Raw genomic sequence first — 15,249 nt, forward strand, 5'->3', positions numbered from 1 at the left:
AGTTTCTCTTCAAAATAGTTTTATTTTATAATTATAACATCACATCACAAAATTCACGAGCATTAATTTGGTAAACGACTGATCCAGTGCATCACAGCTTTCTCCTATGAATATTTACTGTATTGCTGATTTTGATGTGTCTGACGATGTAGCTTCATGTATCAAAGAAGTCTTACTGCTTTTTGATGTTTAAAATTTCTCTGAAAATGTTTAACTTAAGAGTATCAATTCCAAATCTAATTGACGGATGAAAAGTTGTCATAAAAGGGAATTTATGACCATGAAAGGAACAAAACCAAATAAAAAGGATCCCTCTGTGATAGGAATTTAAGGCCTGCAGTGATTCACGTCCTGAACCTCCACAGTAAGATTCCTTCCTCTCTGACAAGCTCTCAAGATTTCACAGCATCTTCCATTTATGGCTTGTTCCTGAAAAAACCATCTGAGTCAACCGCGCTTCATTGTGAAGTCATCTATGGTGCAAAGAGCAGCAACGGAGAGCAGCAACGACATCCTGGGTTACCTGACCTTTTCCGTCTCTGTGGCGGTCTGAGGTTTCGCTGTGGATTTGATAAAGTCCTTGGTGATCACCTCGTCCTCGCCCAGCCTCCGGACGCAACGCTGGACCGTTTTTAGGACCTTCTGTAACCTGCGGTCCAGGGCTAAGAGGTGGGGCTCCGTTAGGATCGGCTGTAAAGGGTCACCCTTCAAGGACTCCCTCATCACGTCGCTGAGTCTGAACTCTGGTCGGGCGAGCAGCTGGAGCCGCAGCAGTGTGGAGCGCTTTATCCTAGAGAAGGAGGATGAGAAATTAATTTTCCTGCCTAAACTTGTTTGCTTCTTTAAAAGTGACACTAGGTCTCTTTTTGTTTATAAATTTCAGGTTGCATTTTAAGTGTATATACACAGCTGTATGCAACATTCAGGGTCTGAGCTGAGGTTGCCTGCAAACAGCTCTCAACATGGAGGTGGCTGAGGGAGTCCTTAGCATTGTCTGCGGTTCATTTCAATCTGTGGCTCATTGCTGCATGTCGTCCCTTCTCTCTGTTCCCCCTCTCCTATCTTCAGCTGCTCTATCCAATAAAGGCAAAAAAAAGCCCCAAAAATAATTTTAGGGAAAAAAAATGGAAGTGGCCGAGCCAGGACCCCAGGAATGCTACTCAGCCTTGCTGCCAATTTTTCCCAGTGGCCACTCGTGGTATTGCAGCAAAAAATTTTTCCTGCAGCCTAGAACACCTTGAACTGCAAAAAAGGTCAGGTACGACTCTTTCTATTATGAATTTTTGATCCATGGAGGGTTTTTTAATTCATAAAACTTGAATCTAGCCGAGAAAAGTGATTAAAAAATCAGTGACATCATCACAATGTAGAGTCTGCGAGCTGAGTGGGAACTCTCGGGAGATACACTACTGCGCATATTCAACGGGGAAGCTAGAATTTTTTTTGGCCGATGCACCAGGTGAGCAACTCCACTGAAATGAATAGGCACCATCTTTGGGTTTGATATCTATGGGCTGAGCTGGGTGCTAGCAGCTAACTGTGCTAACAGCGCCTACAGTGCTAACAACAAGCGATGTAGGGTTACCCAAAGTGGACATTCTGCTTCTGCAACAGTTATCAGCGGGAACTACCATATTAACACAGTGCAGAACTGCAGCAATTAGCTAGCCAGTACAACACACACAGGGACTCACGTTCATCAACACACGCATGGCCAGACAACACCACAACAAAAAACAGACAAGCTCAGATTACAACACATGATGGGAGCATGACTTCATTCTCTGCTCAGGACGCCTTTACTTCACTATATCTTCACATGGGAAATAGTTGTTTGTTGCTATATTAATAACCAGAATGTCACATACAGAACCTTAAAACCCTTCAAATGTCCAAAGAAACAAACAAGCACTTTATAATATGACACTTACATGCAGCACTGAGTTAGTGGAGCCAGGATGGACATCTCATCTTGAGAGTGCCTCCCAAACCTGAGCACAAGATGCAATAAGGGAATGAAACCACAAGGCCTAATTTCACTGTAATTAAATGCTCTGTGTTATTTGTGTCTCACCCTCTGGCATTGTCCAAGTGGAGAAGAAATCCTTCGTCTCCAAATTTAGTAAAAATCTCGTAGTGGTGTCTGTCCATGTTGCCTGTAACACAGAGACAAACACTTTATAGAAAGAAAGACAGTAAAAGCTGTAGTGCTTGTATGAATAGCAGATGATGAAGTGGTGTGACATACTTATGAGGAAGTCAAAGATGGACATGTCTATGATGTTGAGGAGCCGGTTGCCTGAGTTATAGGGATACAGCTGCTTTACGGTGTCACAGTAGAAAGGATTCACTTCCCACCTTTAAAAAACAGACATAAATAACATCATTCAAAAGTTCTGATCCAGGACCTGTTTACTACATTTTGACCACATGTTTGAAACAATGTGAGAAAACAATGTTTTAAAGCTACCCTTCCGTTAACTTAGATTTTCAGGCATTATTATAATGATATAATGATGAATCCCACTCTGTAGATTTATGGAACAAAACAGGAAGAGGCGGCTGGATGACTAGTGAATGGTGTAGTAAAGAAAGAAAGGGTCAAATTAAACAAAGCACTCTTTCATCTCTTTTACCCTTAAATGGAAAATCCTTTGACCAAAGAGATAAACATCTGATTTGATTCAGCAACAACAGAATTTATGGGCAATCTGGTCTTTTATTGTATTTTGAAAATACTAAAATTTACAATCTGACTGGAGGCCACCAACTGACTCAACCGCAGCTGGATCATAGTCAGCATCAGTGAAAGACTGTAAATTTCCACCATGTTTAACCTTTAACCAAACCATTTGGTGAACATATTTTCAACAACACCCTTGCCACATATACACTGAACAAAATACGAAAGCAACAGTTTTGTTTTTGTTTTTATTTTTTATGAGTTGAAATGAAAGATCTAAGACTTTTTTCTATGCACACAAAGGGGTTATTCAGCACCATTACAACACAGGTGTGTCTTGGGATGGTCACAGTAAAGGCCACTATGAAATGTTCGGTTTGATCACACAACACAGTGCCACAGATGTCCCAAGGTTTGAGGAGGTGTACCATTGTTATGCTGACTGTAGGAATGTCCACCAAAGCTGTTGCCCCTGAACTGAATCATTTCACTACTATAAGCTATCTCCAGTGTTGCTTCCATGAATTTGGCGGAACAACCAACCAGCCTCACAACAGCCGGCCACATGTAACCACAACAGCTCAGGACCTTCACATCCAGTGCACTTACTTACAAGATGGAAAGCTGGATGTACTGCCAAGAATTTGGATGGACTGCTAAGAATTTCGCAGTACATCCAACTAGTTGAATGAGAAATAATCTACATGTCAAGGGGGATGGCCGATTGGATGTACTGACAAATTCACAGCAGTAAAATTACTATTCTGTTAACGGGCATCAGCAATGACGAATATTCCTGCAATCAGCATACCAATGGCATTTGCATGAATTTGGCAGTTCAACCAACCAGCCTCACCACCACAGGTCACGTGTAATCACATCAGCTCAGGACCTCCGCATCCAGTGTCTTCATCTGCAAGATCGTCTGAGACCTGCCACTCTAACAGCTGATGCTATGACTGGTTTGCACAATCGCAGACTTTTTTCCCAAATTGTCAGAAATTGTCTCAGGGAGGCCCATCTTAGTGACTACTCTCACATGATTGTGCAGGTAAAGCAGCTGGATGTGGAGGTCCTAGGCTGGCTCACTAGACCAGTTGGATGTACCCATCAAGAATTTGGCAGTACATCCAACTGATCTGATGAGAAATCATCTCCATGTGGCCTGTGAATGTGAGGCTGGTTGGATGTACTGCCAAATTCATGGAAAGGGCCTATGGTAGTAAAATGACCATTTAATTGACGGCTAATGGCAACGGTGGACATTCCTACAGTCAGCATGCCAATGGTACTCTCTCTCAAGGCTTTGTGTTGTGTGATAAAGCTGCACACTTCTGAGTGGCCCTTTACTGTGACCATCTCAAGGCACACCTGTGTAGTAATGATGCTGTTTAATCAGCATCGTCATGCCACAGCTATCAGGTGGATAGATAACACAGATTTACACATATTTGTGAACAATCTAAGAGAAATAAGTCTTTTGTACGCATATAAAAAGTCTTAGACCTCTTATTTTAATGTATTTTAACATTAACAAAAGTATTGCTTTTATATTTTTGTCCCATGCATTTATATTATAGGAGGTCAAATGCAAGTATTTTCCTATGAAATAAAATGTTAATCCTCTTGAGTGCACAGAGATTGGGGTCTTACTCTTCTCGTCCAGTGAAGGTGTAGGAGCGTATCCAGGGGTTGGGGATGGAGATGCGGGGAGCGATGCTGAGGCCAGGCAGGTAGGCAGACAGTGAGCCCTCCAGCAGGTCGGGGCCCCCGCACACCGCGTACTCCGTCTTACACACGTAGAGGCACTTGGCAAAGAAACATGTGTTGTTTGCTGTTGGGAAGCAGAGCGAAATGGCGGAATGCAAAATGAGTTTCGTGTTCACGTACAATTACATGCTGTTTGATCAGCTCTGCCTTTCCCGCCAACTGTGTGCTGTGCCATTAACAAGAGCAACATCAAACTGAACCAAAATAACTCACAGGCTTAGTTTTACACTGATTTGTCTTGTTTGCAAAGTTATATGTACATACTGCAGACACTAAAGTGTTATTAAAATTACATATAGAATAAACTGGTCACATTGCTGCTGAACATGGTCATAATACTATTTCATCCATTTAAAATGAAATGAGAAAGTGTGCTGTGAATTACACATATGATATTTGTCCATTTAAATGATAATTTTGCAAGTCAACAAAGTCACAGTTTGTTGTATTACCACTGAGTTTTGTGTGAAACCACTCAGTGAACTATATCTCTCATTCTGCACAATGTACGTCACCAATTCCAACATGGTCGTTACCTTGGCTCAGATGTAACATTGTCTTATCTGATGAGTTTTATCCAGCGACTCCTGTCTTTTTGTCAGCCGGGAAGCAAAAGAATGATTACGACACATTGCTCATGTGAGTACATCTAGGAAAGTCTTGACATCACTCACGCGACTTATGGGGGGTGTAGTCTCTCTAATTATGTATTTTCACGGTCTTATATTTCAAAAGTTGTACAAGAAACTGCGACTTCCTTGACTTGCAAAATTAGCTTTTAAACTGACAATCATATGTGCAATTCATGGCACAACCGTTAACAGTGCAATTTTTCTCCCAAAATAAGGTCCCATGGTGGTCCAACAGAAGGAGAGGGAGTTCCCCTTTCTATTTGTGCTCTTGCTGAGAGTTAGATGGGAAGATTGATATCATTCTCACAGAGGAGAGTGGTATCAATCTCCTCAGCCAAGTCTTGGCAAAAAAAGTGAAGTGTATTCCTAAATATTAAGAAATTCCTTTAAAGGTAAAGTACGTACAATTTAGGGGGATACATTGGCAGAAATGATATTATATTCATAACTGTTTTCATTAGAGTACATTCACCAGAAACTAAGAAACATTGTCGTTACCTTAGAGTGAGCAGTTTCTATATATTTGCATATCTACATCTACCATAGAGTTCACCATGTTGTTCTGTGAGACTGTCCTCTTCCAAAATACAACCACAAAGGGCATTTTTACACACAGAAATTACAACCCATATTTTATCATTATGGGAGCAAAGGAAAACGGGGGGGGGGTCAAACAAACACTGGACTTTCATACCTTATTATCAGTTTTAAGCCAAACCATGATGCTTATTCTAAACCTAACAAAAGAGTTTTGTTGCCTAAACCTAACCCCATAATTCTGGTGTAACTCCGTCTGTTTCCTAACATTACCCATATGTTTAACACTACGCCAATTTACGGTCATATAAGCTGTTCTGTCGTTTATAAGTTAGGCGCACTCATTTAGCAAAAGCTCCAATGGATCACATTCAGAGGTATGATTTATGTGGTGGTGTGGGTTAGGGGCATAGACTGTATAAAAAAGATGGACGTTACAACAGCTCCCCAAAAGTCAAAGCCAAAGCATCTTGATTGCTCCCTGGTGGCTGGCTGCCGTACAGGACATACACCCGACCCACTCCATGTGAGTGGATGAGACATGGGCCAAACTAAAAGATCAAAGTACCCTTAAAATAAAGTAGTTCTTATCATGCTACTGTATGTTCAAGTGTTAGTTTTTCTGATAAGTTTGGTTTTAATTAGTTATTTGATGTTGCTGCTTGCTATTGGTTGGACAGGTGTATGGGGAGGAACTTGAGAGATGGACCCTGGCTCCAAATGAAGTTACCAGCCTAAGATTTTAGCAGCCTTATCTGATAGTTTGGCTTCATTTTTGTACAATGGGGGCAAGTGGAGATACGTTGTCCATCTTTATACACAGTCTATGTTTTGGTTCTACAGTAGTCCAGAGCTGGGAAACCAAACATGGGCTCTAGACAGGGCCACTGTCGTTTTTGCATTGGCCACCATAGCTCTCCTACATGCTTGAAACACAGCTGGTTCTTTACCTGGTGAGGTGAAGAAGACAGCCCGTAGGTCTTCATTGTGGGTGACTTGGAGGACTTCTCCTGTGACATTCACCAGCCTGCCAGCCACCGGAGGGACTCTCCGGAAGTCCAGGATCCTGAAAAATAAGTTGATAAGATTCAGAGGAAAACTCCAGTAGGAACTGCTTCTTGGGTGAAGAATACTTCAAAGTTCACACAGTTCATGCTTACATAAATTTAATGTAAGTGTAATGTGAACCTTGTCAGGATGATGGTATCGTTATCTCTGTCTCCTCACCTCATTTCACAGGAACCCGCGGTTTATTTTCACTGATTCTTATCAATGAATGTTTCCCACTGACAGTCTCCACGCTGTATAATTTGGCTGGCTGTGTTCATACACATCATCAAGAGCTTATACCTCCCCAAGGGCCCTATTTCAGTCATGTCTCACAAACAGTACTCAAACAACTATCAGTGTGTGTGTGTGAAGCTGAATGGCTGTTTCTCAGCTCGTCGGCATTCCCCGACTGCTGATTGCTCGCGATGATGATAAGGATTTGGCAGCCACCGCAGACACAACAGAGAGAAACAACACACTGCCACAGATTAAAAACACACCGCCTTAAATTAAAAATAGGAGAGAGCAGACAAATGATCCGTCTGTTTGTGTTTACTGACAGAAACTGTTACTGATTCCTACATTTTAAGGACTAATATATCTTTATAATATGAGCAGATAAACAGAGTAATAATAATTATAGAGACTGTTGAGTTGTTGACGTGGCGCTTCTGTTGTTTTCTGTCTGGTGTGGTGAAGCGGTGACTTATCATTGTGTGTGGCTTCTTAATGATACTGTCTCACTCAGATGACTATGTTTCAGAGTGAATCACTTCACCTCAGCTGATGTACAATTACACAGGGATGTGTGTGTGTGTTCTGGTGTTTGCCCATAGCCTGTGGTTTCTACTGATCAGCTAGTTTGGAAATCCTGGGTGGGGAAAACATGTTGCAATCTTTGGTGGTTTATTTGTTGGCAACAGGAGACGTAGTTTTCATTTATATGTATTTGTTGGATACCAGTTAGGATTTCTAGGATTTTTTGAAATGATTGCATTTTATTTCTGTTTATCAGTGGTATGTTACGATAGGAATGTTTTCTCTGCTTATTCAGAGTTCCTCTCCTGGCAGTGATTAAACCCCTGAGAACGTATCTCTGTTAATCAGAATTGCATGTTTGGAAAATCCCTTCATGCTTTAAAATAGCTTATATGTAACTCTACACAATTGCCATATTTAGTATGCACCATAGACTGGATGAAATAATGGACGTAGATACCGTGACACATCTCTGACATGAAATGAAACTGAAACTTTACTTTAAAAATACCAATACATTGCTACACTTTTTTTTGCCATAGTTTTATGGGATTGGTTCCTAAGGATTGTGATGTAACAAACCCTGGAAGTTAGAATCCGTGTTTTTGAAACTGTCATTCTGTAGGTACACTGCAGTTCCAAGGTGAAAATGCTCAGCCGTGGTGTTGACTGCTTTTTTCACTCATGAAATGTCATGTAGAAAATAAAAAAACACCACATGGACATGTTGACAAGACATGCTAACATGCTCCCGATGACAATGCTGAGGCAAAGCAGGTGTCACGTTTATCATGTTGGCCATCTTAGTTCAGCTTGTTAGAATGCTGACCTTTTGTCGACACACAACTTGTGTCTTAGGTCACTCAAAACAAACCTTTTTTAAAACTCCTCTCCAGAGTGAAGAATGTCAGGAACTCTATTTTCAGTGCTGATGTGAAGACAGGTAAAACTTTTTGACTTGAAATGTCAGAGTGTGCAGCGTTATCTCCTTTGTGAGGCATCACAAAGGAGGTGACATTTCGTGCAAAGGTGGACATGGTTAAAAGTAGTGCTGGTTCTAACCTTGCTAACAGGACTTTTAACATGTGTATATGTAAATGTACAGTTACTCTTCAACTATATTGAGGAAGAGAGGCGTCAGAATGCACTATGGAGGTCATTGCCACATAATAGCCTTCTAGTCATAGATTTTTTCATGCATCTGATTGGCCAACATTGGCTTTAGGGTTATGGTTATATAGCCACCTGTGGGTTAGGCATGCTCTTGACAGCCCTTCAGTTGTGTCATTCCTTTTCATTTTGAGTGAGTGTGGATGGGAATCTCCTTGAGAACAAAGGAGGGATAAGCTCGTTTACAAAAACTACCCATGTTTGTGTGGACTTGGCCTAAAAGTCAGTGGATCATCAAAGTCATTAGGATTCATCTTCTGAGGACAATGAATGTCAGTCCATCCAGTATTTGTTGAGATGTCTCAGTCTGGATCAAGGTGGTGGACCAACGGACAAATTGCCATTCCTACAGCAATGCCACTAGTATGACATCAGAACTTTGATATATGATAATTGAGCATTATATGTGTTTCTCAACTGCTCATAATTTAAAATATAGGCATGTCACACTGCTGTTCAGTAATTTAACAGCATTGGAAGCCACTAATAACTCATTTTTACTTACCTTTTTACTTCCTGCTTTTAGTTGCCCATTTGCATCACGTATTGTGCTTTTATAATAAAGAGCCCTGACAAAAACATTTGTTGCACTTCAGTATGCACCAGAGCCATAACTGGAGCCAATAAAATGACAGATGTGCAACAAAAAATAAAATTACCCCCAAGCAGTTACCACTGCTGCATAAATTCACTGAGAGACCACTTAAAATACACAGAGTGTGTCAGAGACTGCAGTAAAACAGGAAAAACAATGAAGTGATGATGAGCATTATGAGAGGAGAGGAGGGCTGTACCTGTCCAGGTGAAAGGCAGCAATCTCTGCGTTGTGTCTCTGGAAGTCAACGAAGTAGAAGAAGTTCTCTGGCGTCTCCTGGTCCCTCTGCTGTCTGACACACACACGCACACACAGTTAAGACGAACACAGTGATTAAGCTGTCAGCTGCAATAGTCAGCAGTATATAATCAACACCACAAATACTGTTATTTTAACACATACTAGATCATTTAGCCTGACGTGAGCTAACATGATGTGAGATATTATACTGTAATATAATGTTTAAGTGTTTAAAATGGATTTCAGAATGCAGAATGCTCCACCTATTGGTCACTGAAGTCCACTGATGGTGTTTGATATGGACCAGGAACTCTATAATGTGGATTCAGTCCTCACCTCATTGGTTTGAACATGGCTTTAGCAAAGTTTTGCATCTTCAGAGCCAGTTTCAGGTGATGTCCGCTGGGCTTCACAACTAGAACGGAGAGACGGAAAGACAAAGAAAAGTTTCGTTTACATAATGTAGAAATTAGACTGTTAGCTCGACAAAGGTAAACACTTAGTCAGTATTTGGTTTTTATCTTATTGCCCTGGAGGCCAGATCAAACTGGAACACTTTCTTGATCTGCCAGTTCCCTGTGATAAAGTAATTGGGGGTTGGTCACACAGACTGCGCTCTGCTCTCTCAGCAACATTCGTTCCTGTCTCTCTTGCTGTCTGGCTGTATATTATGTCACAGCAGTAGCCCAGACTAACCACACACACGCCTTCCTCCTGCTGCGCTCAGTCAGACCCCAGGGTATTAATAGTTAACAATCAATCAAGGTTTACAATCAGTACTTCTGGAAATGAATAAAAAGGGGACCAAAACTGGCATACGCAGCCTTTCAGGCCGATGAACACTGTCGCTCTTCGGTTATGCTGGAATAATGAGAAAGTCTTTTGGGGTTAAATTTAAACTGACGGGACGGATTGTTTTGTTGCATTTCTTCTTGGCAGTGAATGATGTTTGTGTGGTCAGCCACTTCACTGCTGGTGAGGCACAGACAGAACAGAAAGCAGAATATAAAAAAATATGTGTAAGTCTGAAAGTTCGGAAAAGTTGGAGCTCTTTTTGCTAATAAAATTTGATTTAGTGTTCATATTTTGACATGAAAAACTATACCACATTCTGGTGTTTTTCATCCTAGACCCTGTTTTCCTATGTTTTTGTGTCTACGTGACTAATGGAGACAACATTTTTTAGAATTGGTCCAGTATTTAGAGAGCAGGGAAACAAGCTGCTATGTAACCACTAAAAGGACTAGTTTTTGCCCCCGACATGCTCAGATTATTATGGCGTTTAAGATAACCCTAAGCTACCATTTCTATATCATATACTACAACACAACAAACTCATCCTGGCACTCTCCAGCTCTAACTAATGTCTCCACCATTGTCTTCCTGCAACAAGTCACATCTTGTGAGACTTCTGAACGAGACTTGGTCACAGTAACAAACAGACCAGCGAAAGGTAAAGAAAAATGTTTCTCCGTAGGGTCCTTTCCGTAATGTTGTCAGACGCTTATAAAAACAATCTCGGCCTGTCACTGGCAAAAACAAGCACTTTTAGTTCACGTAAATTGACAATGCGAACATGCCTTGAGTGGTTAAATTGCAGCCTGTTTTGCTGCTGCAGCGCTCTCTCATTACTGGACCACTTTCAAAAGGGGGGCTGCCCATTGTTCCGACGGCTTGAAATTCCGAAGCCCTGTTAGTCTTAAAAATGCCTCATTGGACTGAAAGCCCATTACGCCGACAGCCCGTTATCCCAAAAACAAATGGCCATTGCTCCGAAGTTCCATATCTCTGAAAATACACACTCCCTACAGTTAGACAACACAAAATGCTTGCATCGTACATTTCTGCTGACCATGGACACATTTGCTGACAACACTGCTGTTAACGTTTGGTTATGTCTTGGCAGAAAAAACACTTCATTATGTTTTGGAAAAGATCATGTTTTGGTGGCACGAAAGTCACTGGAAAAGCAGGGTCTGGTCCGTGAAATACACACGGATTCATTGGCTCAAACGGCTGGCTGGAAAACACCACCAAGGGTCAATAAAAACACCCATGATTGATGGCTCAAACACCACTAGGTAACTGAAACTAACTGACTTTTGGGCAATGGACGTTTGTTTTTGGGATAATGGGCTGTTGGAGAAATGGGCTTTCGGTCCAGTGGGACATTTTTTGAAATAATGGGGCTTTGGAATTTTGGGCCGTTGGAACAATGGCATGGCACCGTTCAAAAACTGTTTTTTCCATCCGTCACTTAGATACAAAAACATGGGAAAATGGGGTCCAGGTTCAAAAACACTAAAGTTTCCATTTAACCCATCCATTTGTATCTGTTATATAAAAGCTTTATTACTTATACTTAGCCAACAGCTAGCTTCACACTCTTCCATCCACCATATCTGCTTTTTTTTCTTACAATAACATCCATTAAAAGCAGCTTTGTCAGTAACTTTTTCAATTATACATCCATACATTTGCAGCTTTGGCTTGCGTGCTGCTCAGAGGTACAGTATGAGATGACAGCGTAGGTGGCGGTTGGTGTGTAGGTTGATGCCTGGAAACACTGGCTTCCCTCAGTGTATGCAGACATCAAACATTTAATTAAGAGTTCTGCCTTTGAACACAAACGCACGCCTGCTTTTTTTTGTTTGCCCCAGAGCAAGTGTCTTACACAGACAGACGAATCTGGATTTTGATGCCAAACCAACACAAAATCCTTCACTATCACAAAGGCAGCAGTGTGTTCGTCTCTGACAGTACCGCCGAGCACAGAGAGAAACAAAATGAGAGAAACAAAGAGGCTAGTCAGAAGTTGAGCATTCACGCCGTTACACGCTGTACATAAAACTACAGAGCTACACAACATCACATGCAAGAGAAAGAAACCCAAACAGATAAAAAAAAAAGCCTCATTGATCATACCTTGGGAACAATCACATGCTCCTTTTAGGGCCTTCTCATCCTGAGTGTAATCTGTGAGAGATAAAGGTTTGTTAGCTCATAATTTAGCACACATTGATCTCATTAAAGGTAATAAATACAGCAATTTTATGTCAACACTTCATCAGCACAACAATATGGACACAGCCAGAAAGTCTGCATCTCTAACCACTTTGACTTTATACTTTTACAAAAAGGAAGTGAAACCAAATGGTGGCTACATGTCACATCAGTCATGCCAATCACAGTTAATTTTACACTGACATACTGATCCATCCATCCATCCATCTCTCACCTGCGCTGATGACCGTCATGCCTTGCATGTCCTTGAGCAGTTGTGGGATGGCAGGGTCATCTCGGGAGTACAAAGCATAGCGGTTTATTCCCAGGTGGAACTTCATCCAGCTGGCATCGGGGTCGAAGGTCACTTCATGCTCAGTCACAGTGATGTTGGACACAGCCGCCGCTTCGCTGTATAGTTTCATATGTCTGTGGAGTAAGAACAGAGATTAACCATGGGAAATGACCACAAGTTATATAAAAACTTTATTAAAAGAGTTAGTGATATGTTTTATATGGGTTTTTTTTTCCACAAGTTAAAAGTAGAAATACTGCAGTCTGAAAATATTCCATTACAAGTGAGAGTCCTGAATTCAAAATGCTACTTAGTAAAACTACAAATGTGTTACTGTACCAGCAAAATGCACCAAAGTATCAAAATAAAAGTACTCATTATGCAGAATGGCTCTTTTCACAGTGTGTTTTATCACCTTTTAAAATGGAAATTGATCACTTTTTTTCTTCAGTTTATCATTATGCAGTCAATGTTTATGGCACAATATAATGGCAATAGAATAATGACACTATTGGTGTTTAGAATGGTTCCTTATAAGCCTTACTTTTACTATGAAATTCTATCTGCCACCTGGTACCAACTCCTGCAAAAATGAAGGCTCGATTTATGGCAGAAAGGAAGTGCGTCAACTACTGCAGAGCCAAAACAGGAACAGCTTTTGTTTTCCTTGGTAGCTATCGGCAGCTATCCCCAGTTACCAAAGAGTATCATTGGGTGCAGTTACATGATGGCTTCTCACTAGTTAAATAAATCTGAATGAAATCATTCGGAATTAAAGTTTTTCCAGGTTTTTTCTAGTTTACATGGGAAATATTCATTCCAAATGAGGGTTTACACGGGAGATCAGTTTAATCGCCTTTATTCGGGTCCACGCAAGGTTTGGGGCAGGGAAGGTTTCTGATTGGATAGGGGGTGGGGCGGATGTTACATGTTTACGTTTACCGGGCTTGTATTTTTTTTAATTCTTTTGCTTATATTCGTGAAGCAGAAGTACGACAACAACCTTGTTCTGCTAATGCTTCGTCTGTTGAGGAGGAGAAGGGAGGTAGAAGGTCGAAGAAGGGAGATAGAAGACTGTGCTGTGGCGAGTGGAAACTGGTTAGTGCAGCGAGTCGCGCGCGTTATATATGTCATCGCGCCAGAAGGGCAAGGAAACAAGCACATGCAGAAAGACCGGAATGAACTAAAAAGAGGAATGAGTGTATACAAATGCGAGAAATTCTTTCATTCGGAATTAGAAACGGAATATTCCAGCTCCTTACATCGGAATGAATTTTCAATCGCATTGGCCATTTTCATTCCAAATTAGGTGTTTACAAGATCACTTTTAATACGAATGAACTTTCATTGCGAATGAAAAGGGAATTAAACTGTCCATGTAAACGCACTCATTGTAAGTTCTTTGCAGTTAGTGGAAATGGCACCTGGTGGAACAACCAAAGTAACTGTGGAAAATCAGTCTACTAACTTTTGTATAATTTATAAATTCCTTTATTCCACTGAACTTGGCTCATCTATTCATGTGTCTACTTGTTACTGTATGTTATAGTATGTGTGTCAGGCAAGCTGTTCAGACAAATTGCCCCTAATGGGATTATAAAGTTGTCTGAATCTGAATCTGAAACTCTAACCAGCAAAAGAAAAAGAGCCTTGTTGCTGGGCTTTGAGGAAAACGGAAAGCGATCCGGTTGTCTTTGTGACAGCGGCGCCAACAATATCACTTAGAAATGCAAGAGGGGAAAAGATGAAAAGTTGTCTAAAGTTGCACTTTATTTAAATGGTGTAGTTTGTCAATGTGGAGCCAATTTCAGATACTGGAAAAAAGTACAATGTTTACCTCTGAAATGTAATAGAGTAGAGGCATAAAGTAGCATAAAATGGAAAGTATGTTTAAATTGTTCTTAAGTACAGTACTTGAGTAAATATATGCCTTTCCAGCATGGTTTTATCAAACATTTCCTTGCTGCAGAGGGGTTGTGAAAACCGTGTTACATGAGGCAGCCGACTGAATAAGACCAGGGCTCTTGCTGTGCTCTTGCAAAACCTGGATTGCCAAGTGTCTTAAAAAAACATCCACTGCTTGCCAATAGTTTCTTACAACATTTTCTAAAGGCTGTATTTTATTTTGGAAAGCCCACAGATCTGGAGCAACGCTTGGTGCCAGAAATCCAAGGCAAAGTGCATTCAACAGATTTTCTTAGTAGCAGGTCTCACAAGAATGTGTTTGAAAATGAAAGAGGATACGATGTACCACACGGAGATACGATTAATAGCACACCCTGTTTTATAACTGCTTTTATTTGCTTGTTTTTCCCCCCATAGCCCAATCTTGCATCCACATATAGAGTTTTATTAGTTTGTCTTATGGGCTCTCTGTCGTTTTTAACAGCAGTTGTAACAACCCTCTGAATTTCCGCAGCCTCCTCTCCTCGCTGCTATACTTAAATCCCGAGCAACAATAATCTGAGACCAAAACAAATAAGTCTGTGGTGAGAGCGGCACCACATTGCCAGGA

General features: G+C 41.0%; 1 protein-coding gene across 1 annotated transcript in view; it reads right to left on the reverse strand.

Annotated features, from left to right (window-relative positions):
- The window catches only part of fam20a (FAM20A golgi associated secretory pathway pseudokinase), a 16,669-nt gene continuing 1,420 nt past the window's right edge, over positions 1-15,249 (reverse strand). Inside the window, exons 2-11 of the mRNA XM_033610789.2 lie at positions 12,675-12,868; positions 12,362-12,412; positions 9,773-9,851; positions 9,396-9,488; positions 6,573-6,688; positions 4,337-4,517; positions 2,249-2,358; positions 2,075-2,156; positions 1,932-1,991; positions 1-790 (exon numbers count right to left, since the gene is read on the reverse strand). Coding sequence (XP_033466680.1) covers positions 520-790; positions 1,932-1,991; positions 2,075-2,156; positions 2,249-2,358; positions 4,337-4,517; positions 6,573-6,688; positions 9,396-9,488; positions 9,773-9,851; positions 12,362-12,412; positions 12,675-12,868 — 1,237 coding nt within the window. The 3' untranslated portion in view covers positions 1-519. The remainder of the gene's footprint in view (positions 791-1,931; positions 1,992-2,074; positions 2,157-2,248; positions 2,359-4,336; positions 4,518-6,572; positions 6,689-9,395; positions 9,489-9,772; positions 9,852-12,361; positions 12,413-12,674; positions 12,869-15,249) is intronic.

The sequence above is a fragment of the Epinephelus lanceolatus genome, chromosome 21 (assembly GCF_041903045.1).
Source record: "Epinephelus lanceolatus isolate andai-2023 chromosome 21, ASM4190304v1, whole genome shotgun sequence".
NCBI lineage: Eukaryota > Metazoa > Chordata > Actinopteri > Perciformes > Serranidae > Epinephelus > Epinephelus lanceolatus.